This window comes from Azolla caroliniana, unplaced genomic scaffold (assembly GCF_043228905.1).
Source record: "Azolla caroliniana isolate FFs.n. ecotype wild unplaced genomic scaffold, voAzoCaro1.0.p SCAF_2, whole genome shotgun sequence".
In the NCBI taxonomy this organism is placed as follows: Eukaryota; Viridiplantae; Streptophyta; class Polypodiopsida; order Salviniales; family Salviniaceae; genus Azolla; species Azolla caroliniana.
Genome location: NW_028230437.1, coordinates 1,620,748 through 1,630,504, shown reverse-complemented (window position 1 = coordinate 1,630,504; position 9,757 = coordinate 1,620,748). Strand labels below are relative to the sequence as shown.

Genomic DNA, 9,757 nt, shown 5'->3' with positions numbered 1-9,757 from the left:
GGAAAACCTCCAAACGCTAGAAAATGGGTTAGCCGTATTTTGCAAGAGATCTAATGCCATGCTCAATTGGCACAAATCCTACGCAATATGGCTTTCTCATGAAACACATCCGGCATGGCACCCACATCTTGCTTTCAAATGGATCAATCAAGGAGCAAGCACCAAATATTTGGGTTTCCAAATTGGTTTCAACATACAGCTGGAGATTATGATTGCACTCATTATCCATTCCATTCGACAAAAGTTGATACATTCGAGTTCGAAAAACTATCGCTAGCGGGTTGCATCGTAGTGGCAAACTAGGTACTACTCGCAACAACTTGGTACAGTCTATTATGTTGGACAATCTCCAAGGAAAGTATACATCAGATTCAATGACTGGTTCGCAACTACATTTGGTATGGTAAGGAAGACCATGTAACTCGCGCCAAGGTGGCGTGGCCTATACTCACAGTGCCTAAGTCGAGAGGGGGATTGGGTCTTATTGATCCCCTTTCACAATCAAAAGCCTTACTTGCCAAATTTGTGGTGCGAGGACTCCAACCAGGAAATGACTATTGGAAACTGGGTTACGTTTCACTTACTTTAGGCCATGAAAAGGGGTCAATTGGGCACCCCAAACGAGATGGATTCTAAACATGGATCTCAAACCTAGTTTCTCCCGCCAATTGGATGATAGACTCAGTGCATCCATGTGGAAGGCATGGTGTGACATTAGACGAGGGCTCAAGTGCGATCAACCGAGTTCCGAACCTGCCTAGCTCAGTCAACGTATCCTATGGAACCCATGTATCAAGGATGAATATAATCAACTATCGGCATCACGTAAGGGGTTGTCATGGGGATACATTGTAGAAATCCAGGAAAAAGTATAGAATGTTGGCGATGGTTTATGTCACTGCCACTACAAGATCAAGGCAACATACTCCATGGAATCGGGGGCAGATGGACTATGAGATCGGAAATCATTAACGCTCTACTGATTAGGGAAACTGTTACTCAAAGGACGACAATGGAGAAATGGATAGGCCACGAGGAGGAGGAATCTCTGATCCCGAGAGGTAGGGGAACACTAGACAGGATTGAAGGCTCTGAATTGCGAGACACTAAGACACCAACACAAAATAACACAATTCGAGTACTCACATATATTGGTCATAAATGGATTGTAGATCCTAATTCGATCAAAGTACAGCTCGATTGGCACATATGTACTCATGAAAACACATGGCTACATAAGGTCAATTGGGACCCTTTGCAATGGACATGGCATGATCCTTACGCAAGGCAAGGAAGCAAACCAATCCCTTTCTTCCAATTCACAACTAGATTGGGTCGCCACATTCTAGTTGCTCAAACCGCCTGCGAGCCTGTTAGTGCGAAGGTTTGGCACACATTTCAAGTTCCTCCCACAATTATCACCAAGTTTTGGCAGAAAATCTGGAAACAACAACACGCGAGGCGAATTACCACGTTCCAATGGCTATTAATACATAAGTCCCTACCGGTGGGAGCATGGCAACGTGGGAACCTTAGCTCTCCTAATTGTGTAGAGTGCCCAAATGTAGTAGAATCAATACGACACGCTTTGTGGGACTGCCCAACGTCCCATCGAATATGGCGGGGGGTTGGCCGCTTGTTGCAATTATGCCAGGTGCAAGGCTCAATCAAGTGGCGAAATATATGTTGGCTATCATGGTAGACCCTAGTTGGCAGATACGAGAATTAGGAGGAGGGGATAACTTTGGTGATAAAAGCACAAGAGGTTTTTTTCTCCACCAGCAATGTCCACTCAACTCTTAATGACAAATCTCAAGTTGTGTTGGAATTGGTTAGCCCAATAACTCTTTGGATTCTATGGAAACAACGGTGTAGACGGGTCTTCTCCGACCAAACCGCGCATCCAACAAGGTTACTGCAAGAGATATGGAGTGGAATTGTTGCCACTCTAAAGAGCCAATATGATGGCCTCAAGAGTGGCTCCGATGGAGTTGAAAGATAACAAATAGCCTTTATCCAACAATGGTTGTCCTCTCCCTTTCTTGAGTCAGTGGGCATCCACATAAGATGGAACTATCGCGTCCTTGCAGGGATTTGTACATAATCGTCTCATTTGTAAAATTTTATAACTAATGGAAAGAGTTTTTTGGGGGAAAAAAAGAAGGTTCATTTCGCATGTAGTGTGAAAGTTATGGTGAAGTTTGATGAGACAAAGAATTTAATGCCCTTTTGACAAGCAAAACAAAGGTTGATCATTTTGAAATCAAGCATTATGTGGTACATATGCTTCATACTATGATGTGGACAAGACAAATTCAAGTTAAAAATCTGATTTAGTTTCGAGATATTTAAGAACATTGTTCAAAACAATAAGGTATACCATAATGCAAAACCTATCTTTTTATATTAAGGAAAAATCCACAAAACTTGAGGAATCATCATTGCAAGGAGACCCCTTAAAACCTTAATTTTTTAGTTAAAAAGAAAAATATTTTATGTTTTAGGAAGTCAAGCATTCATAGCTAAAATCATAAGAGAATCAATCATGACATTTTCTAATTTGGAAGACAATGGAGAAAGAAAACCATTGTTTGATGCATTATTATCAAAGTCAACAGTTAAACCTAATTGATATAGTCTTCATACATTGGAACCAAAACCTACATTTATATACTAATATGGCGGAATCTCGAGATAGCTTTTGAAACATTTTTTAGTGTTTGTAAAGTCAATTGACCTTTCCAAATTGGTAGCGTATGCAAGCAATCTTGACTTAGGTTTTCAAAAGTTTTATTGTATCGAAGGTCAACAAACTTTTGTAATTTGGTAAGGCAAGCCTTACAACAACCTTTGCTTGTAAACTAAAATATTAGTATAAATTTGTACCACAACATCTTGTTGAAAGATCCATTTGTACTTGATTATGATTGAAGACGCAACCTACAGAAGATGATTTGGTTTCTTAACCTAAATCAATAGGTGGCATTGGATTTTTGCATTCTAATGAAAGGTTGTGGTACTACCATTACATAGTCAAATTTAGAAAGTTATTGTCAAATACGGTGTGGAAAGTAAAATGACTAAAAACCTTATATAACCCATTACCAATTTAGAAAGGTGGAGACATCCACCTTTTAGGAGCTCCATCATTAAGCATAGAGAAAGTGCTAAAATATATATCCTCATAAGGCTCATTTGTGTCATGATGAGTGGTGCAATCAAATGGCAAGACCAAAGTAAAAAAGATGAAAGTTTGTTTGTATGGTTTTGACCAAGAGGCCAATATTAGTGTGGCAATAGAAAAACATGCATTCACCTTGAACCTTACCATTGATTAGCAACATGTTCTTGCTAATCCCACTTCACTGCAAAGCACATTGGCAATCTTATCAATATACTTACCCTTGAAAGTGGAGGCGCTTGTTAGAGACGACAAGTGGACCTTGATAACAATGAACACACAACTAATAAATAATGGTTGGCGAACTCAGTATGACAAACACTACCCCCGTAACACTAGCTTTGGCTCCTCGCTAAAACAAGAAGTTAGGAAGAACTAACCTAGAAAATAAAATAAAATCCAAAGTTAATGATGAAAATCATAAGTTTTAGGGTTTCTCTGTATTATGATGAATATACATCTAAAGCTTTTTATAAACCAAACCTCATGACATACATAATATTGGCTTTAATGTTTTCACCTGGTTATCATTTTCTCACATTCTTAGCATAACATGTTGGTTTAACTCAAAGAGGGAGCTCTTCCAATACTTATATGAGCACATAACTCAATTGGCCTAGTTTGCTAACTATACACATTTTGCCAATGGTTGACAATCTTAAAAAATATTGATAACCTTCTAGGTTTTAGAAATGAATTGTTCTTCATAAAACTCTTCATGCTTTTAGTTTGAGATCATGCACTTTGATTGACATGTTTCCCAAGCTCTTCATAATTAAAAAGAAAGAACACGAAAGCACTCTAGTTTATATGTATGCAACATGTGGAAGTTTATCAGATGCATATAAATTGTTCAATGGGTTGAGATTCCTCAAGGTGGGTGCCGATCACAGGGCTTTACATGAAGGCATGCTCATACATGTTGAAAGCATGTCTTACACAAGACAAGTTGGGGAAAAATAGTCACTTCCTTTCCATCTATTTTGTATTTTGTAGCTGATATGCTTTTTAAAACTAATGGAAGGATATGTTTTCTGGAAAAATAAATGAAGAATGCGGCTTCAGAACAAGATTGAAATTGACACATTTCCACATAGATTCTATGTCAGTTATAGATTCCCATACGATAGTATTAAAGGAATAAGCAAGTCACCCTACCTTAATTAAGCACCAACCTTTGTGCCTTGGTTGGGTACCATGAAAAGAAGCATCTTCACACTGGAAATTGTGTTTGGTTATTAATGGAGGTACATTTTATTACCAACTTCAGCGATCAAATGTCCTTATATATTGGGACCAAAAGGGACTCATGGAGTATGTGCGGAGTTGGGTTACAGTGAAACTTGATGTTCAAGGGTTTTGCTAATTAACATAATCATTTTATCATAACTAAGAGAGAATTATGTGAGAGAGATAGAGCACATACAACTCAATTAGTGAGGGTGTGTTGTAGAGACCAAAAGGTCATGCTTTCGATTGGACGTATATTCTACACTGTGACACTTTTGGGCATTGGTGCATGTGGGGATAATTTTCTTCAGTGCATATTCAAGTTTTTTGGTGTCATGTAGAGTCCAAAAGGTCATGCGTTCAACTCCTATATTCCATAGTGTGACACTTTTGGGCATTGGAGCATGCAAGGATAATTGCTTTTAGTGCATATTCAAGTTCTTTGATGACTTTAGAGAATGTCCCTCTACCTTAATCACAAGGGTTAAATGGTTGTAACGGTGGTTTTAATTACATGCAACTAATATAATTGTATGCTTTTCAAAGAGATAGGGAGAGATACATGCATGCATGTATTATTGTCATGGTAGGCCAAGAGCATCAAATACGTTGGAACCCACCCTAAAAGTTATATCATGTGATGGAAGTATATTCTCTACTAAAAAGCTTAATTGAAGGGCATACATATAAATATAAATACATGGTTATGCAGAGGCACACATACACATGAGTTTATGAGCCTCGCTCTGTGTTAGGATACTTAAGGTGTGTCTCCAACAACAAGGACTTGTATAATGAGTTTGTATAATGAGCCCAAACAACATTATAATTTGAACAAGGTTAGTTTGTTTATTTACTTTGCATCGTACTCCCTTAAGTATATAAAATGTATATGGCCCCTTGTGTTTGGGGAGCAATTACCATGGGTGTGTATATTTGTACCATGGTCTGATCCTATTGTTTGTGTCTAGTAATTATTAGTTTCTAATTTGTTAGAAAGACTAGTGAATTCATAAGTTAGTGGCCCTATTGTGTCTAATTGTTAGAAAGACTAGTGGGTTCATAAATTAGTGGCCCAATTGTGTCTAATTTGTTAGAAAGACTAGTGAATTCATAAATTAGTGGGCCTATTGTATCTAATTTGTTAGAAAGACTCCTAAATTCATTAGACTTTTAAATCTTCTTCTTTTTCTTTTACCCTTCTAGTAGTACTGCTAGCATGGTGGTATTGACTAATATGGGACCTTGAACTCATCAGATCTGCCATTTCCATCGACCTCCACCAAGTGTCGCCCACTACCGACTAGATCGTAAGTTCTCCGAGGAAGTCTAGCATCCGATCGGATCGAGACCAGCTGGCATGGGCGCATCAGGTGCATCATTCCAGATCGGATCTTGCTTTGATCGTGTGCCCCTCATGCTTGCCACACTGGTTGCTCTCATCTTACAGGTTGATTATAGTTTCCGTAAGTATTATTGCACTTCGAAAAGTGTCCATTGATCACAATTTGCCAATTTATGTGTCGGGTGTTCCACGACCCGATCCCAATTGTTGTGTCCCCTAAGTGTGTTTGCATCGGAATAATATAAAACTAGGATGATTCGGCTTTCGGATTCGTAATAAAATCAATGAAAACCGACCAACCGATGACGGCGCAAGTATTGAGCTTTCATGTCTTATACATTACATGATGGAAGCATATGTAATGTATATGTATAGGTGTGGTGACATCGGGTACAACACCATTTGTGATTTCTAACAGTTGCGGGTATACGGTGTGGCCTGGCGTGTTATCGAGCGTGGGCACGCAGCTCTTGGAGAGCGGCGGTTTCACACTCAACCCTGGCCAAGTGTTGACCGTGAACGCCCCTGCAGGGTGGTCGGGCCGGCTATGGGGCCGTACCGGCTGCACCTTCAATAGCGACGGCATCGGGTCATGTGTCACAGGAGATTGTGATGGGAAGCTCCGGTGCAATGGAGTGGGTGCAGAGCCCCCGGCCACGCTGGTGGAGTTCACACTTCATTCGACCACGGGGGGACAAGACTTTTACGATGTGAGCTTGGTGGACGGGTACAACGTGCCAATGGCAGTAGGCCCATCTACTACCATGGGTAGTGTGAACACGAACAACACGAGCACCAAATGCGGTGTGGCGAGTTGCGCCGCAGACATCAACAAGGTGTGTCCGTCTAGCCTCCAGGTATTGGACGACTCAGACAATGGGGTTGTTTCATGCAAAAGCGCGTGCTTGGCATTCGGCACCGCGGAGTATTGTTGCTCAGGGGCTTACGCGAATCCCAACATGTGCAAGCCCTCTTCGTACTCCCAGATCTTTAAGACCGCGTGCCCCACTGCCTATAGCTACGCATATGACGACCCCACCTCCACTTTCACATGTGCTACTGCCACCTCCTACCTCATCACATTTTGCCCAGCCGACACCTCGACCTCCTCCACGTAGGTGCTACCATCCCAATCTCAATCTCGTCTTATCTCATCTACTTATAGTTACATATTCGTACATAAAATTCCCCATGTTATGACACATTGGTGTTGCAAAAAGGCATCATTTACAAAGGATGTAGTTATGCATCAAAAAGCAAGTGAAAATGCCTAAACCTTGATAAATACTCTTAAAATAAATATCCTTTAGTATTGTGCTAGTTACATGCATGGCATGAATCATGGTTCCATGGAATGGAGGTGTGTGTGATAGGATCCATCAATGGCATTGTGCTAATGGTTGAACTTTTTGTTATGTGTGTTTGATGAATTTGTAGGCAAAAGATATCTTCAACAAGCGACGGTGGAGGTGGCTCTACACCATCTACGAGCAGTTCCTCCTCGGACACGACCTCTTGGAATGTGGCTTGGATGAGCCCTAACATTATAAGTTCCTCTATGCAATTGTACAATACTCCATCCCGATGTCCCTTGTACACAATTTGTCTCCTTGTAATCTCGAGTTGTCTCATTCTTTCTCATCATACATTCTTTTGAGCCATATTAATTACTACGCTCAATGTTTTTCAAAATGGTGAATTGACCCCATTTTCATTTGTGTAATAATGTTTTCGTTTCTCACATGAGTGGACGAGCTATTACTGTACGATATACATATAATCTTTTCATTTCTCGAACAAGCGAACAAATGGTTATTCTACGTAGTATATTGTTTTGATCTCATAGGCCAATTTCGTGTCTTTAGATATGTTAATACACTTCTTTTTCTACAAAGAGAAATATATATGCACGATTGGGGAGGGACTAGGTGATCCACACAACAAATTTCTTCAAATTTCAATGAAATTGTGAGGAGCACCTTTGGCATCTTCAAAATTTGGTAAGTCTTTATCTCAAAAAAGAGCTAACCACCGCAACCACCTTTGACAAGTTGTTACCATGTCATTGCATAGCAATAGCAATCAGTAGGATAACATGTCTCAATTGAATACATCATACACCAACAACACATTAGACACAATGTCCATTGATGCAAAGTATACATTTATAAAATCAAAAGAAGTCTGGAATGAGGAAAAAATAGCCATTACGAGTCTTAGTAAGAAACCATTAAAATTCTTGGTAGAGTTTGAACTTGTGTGAATAATCCACAACAATATACCATTCAAACTTTGTGCTGAAAGAATCTATTGAGCGTGAGAGAGAGAGAGAGGGCATAAACATATACAAGAAGGAGAGCACGCAAAAGGAAGTGTACATGCTAGGTTTGCGTCGATGAAGGCATAGACAAATTCCAGCAAAAAACTTTTTATTATGTAGAATATGAAGATTTGTCTTGGTGCGATGATGGTCACAACTTTATAATAATCTGCTTCCACGCTTTAAAAATTTTCAAAAAATCTCAATCACATCATTGGATGTTGAAACATGTCGTGGGGGTGGGTGGCCCCAATGTCATAGCATTTGTAGTGATCATATTAAGTACGAAGATAAAGATGAGAGAGAAAACTTAAGCCTATTAAAGGCTTTTAAAGACGCTAACCATATTATAGTTCTAGAATGCTTACTGTACTATACGCATAGAATATGTATGTGGAGTATTCTACCTTTTTTAAAATACTTAGCGTATGTGTAACATATGTTAAATACTTCTTAAATGCTAAAAGTTTTAAGAAAATAAGAATTAGTTTTTAAATTTTTGTCCTGTTTGGAAATGTTAAATACTTGCTAAATATTCGAATAAGTCAGATACATAGAGTATGTGAAATATTTTAAAATGATAGTTCTAAAATGTAGAATACATGTAAAATACTCTAGAGGATTTTAAAACATATCCGAAATGTAAAATACGTGTTTTTTAACAACTATGAGGCCAACGTAGCCTATTAGGCCAAAATCAAATATATATAAACATAGTTTGTTCTCTTGTTGTAGAAAAAATGAAAATTAACAAAATATTGAGAGAGAGAGAGAGAGAGAACGTGTGTGTGGTGTCTGTTTTGACAAAATAACTATTAGTAGTGTTGCTATCTTACAAATGTTGCATATAATGGAAGCTAAAAGGCCTTTTGAGGCAATGGCCCATTACAGGAACACCAGATCTGAAAAATATAGTTACACGTTGCATTGAAACGTGTCCTTTTAATTAAAAAGGCAAGACAACGTGAGCTGGAAAAGAAAAAGGAAGTTTCTAAAGTTCCACGACAAGACATTATCATGATCGTAATGGAGACGGTGAATAAACAATTTCACATATATTTGGCAAAGGAAAGGAATATCTATTTTGTGGGGCAAGAAGTTAGTTGGGGAGTAATCACCTTGGGATTTGTCTGTTTTGTTTATTGTGAGCATTTAGGTCTATCACGATTCACAACTATGAGTGTTGCACACTTTGATTTCTTGACATTTACCTCAAAGGTTGAGCTACCCAAAGTTGTTTAGGGAATTGATATTTCAACACACTCAAGGTTTTGAAACACGTATTATTTCCAAGTTGTTTACACAACACAATGTGTGCTTTGCATAAGTAAAATACAAGACGTACACAACTCCTAACCGATGCGTATATTGAGTCATATGATGCATTAGTAACTCTTGTTTTATGTGTTAGTTGTATAACATGCCATGTAATATGACTTTGTACCATGACTACAAAAAATAAAGCTGAAAATACTTTATTTGCAAAAACTCAACATTTTTCTATATCCCCACTAAAATAAAAGTTGTTTGAGGAAGAGACGTGTCACACTTGTCTTTGGGTCTTCTAAATAAATTCTAGATAGGCTATCATTTTCTTATGCAAAAAGATGTTGAACCGTCTCTATGTATAGCCATGTGGGAAAAAACTTGGAAATACCCGTATGTTTTCTTAGTTGCCCCA

The 9,757-nt window shown here is 38.7% G+C and overlaps 1 protein-coding gene across 2 annotated transcripts; it reads left to right on the top strand.

Annotated features, from left to right (window-relative positions):
• Window positions 1-5,123: 5,123 nt before the first annotated feature.
• LOC147867010 (pathogenesis-related thaumatin-like protein 3.5) lies at window positions 5,124-7,576 on the top strand. Of its 2 annotated transcripts, XM_087339819.1 has the most exons (4): window positions 5,124-5,250; window positions 5,670-5,877; window positions 6,132-6,870; window positions 7,194-7,576. In XM_087339819.1, exons 2-4 carry the CDS (start codon window positions 5,772-5,774, stop codon window positions 7,411-7,413), a joined length of 1,065 nt encoding a protein of 354 aa, XP_087195945.1. In that variant the 5' UTR covers window positions 5,124-5,250; window positions 5,670-5,771; the 3' UTR covers window positions 7,414-7,576. The 2 variants fall into 2 exon arrangements, with proteins under 2 accessions (XP_087195945.1, XP_087195947.1); XM_087339821.1 differs by lacking the exon at window positions 5,124-5,250 and having other exon boundaries at window positions 5,383-5,877.
• The last annotated feature ends 2,181 nt before the right edge of the window (window positions 7,577-9,757 follow it).

What these genes read in the sequence shown, in the direction of transcription:
- LOC147867010 (XM_087339819.1), top strand. Translation starts at nt 5,772, where the DNA reads ATGGGCGCATCAGGTGCATCATTCCAGATCGGATCTTGCTTTGATCGT. An exon ending in ACAGGTTGATTATAGTTTCC is followed by an intron (nt 5,878 to 6,131) that starts GTAAGTATTATT and finishes GTATATGTATAG; the next exon opens with GTGTGGTGACATCGGGTACA. An exon ending in GACACCTCGACCTCCTCCAC is followed by an intron (nt 6,871 to 7,193) that starts GTAGGTGCTACC and finishes ATGAATTTGTAG; the next exon opens with GCAAAAGATATCTTCAACAA.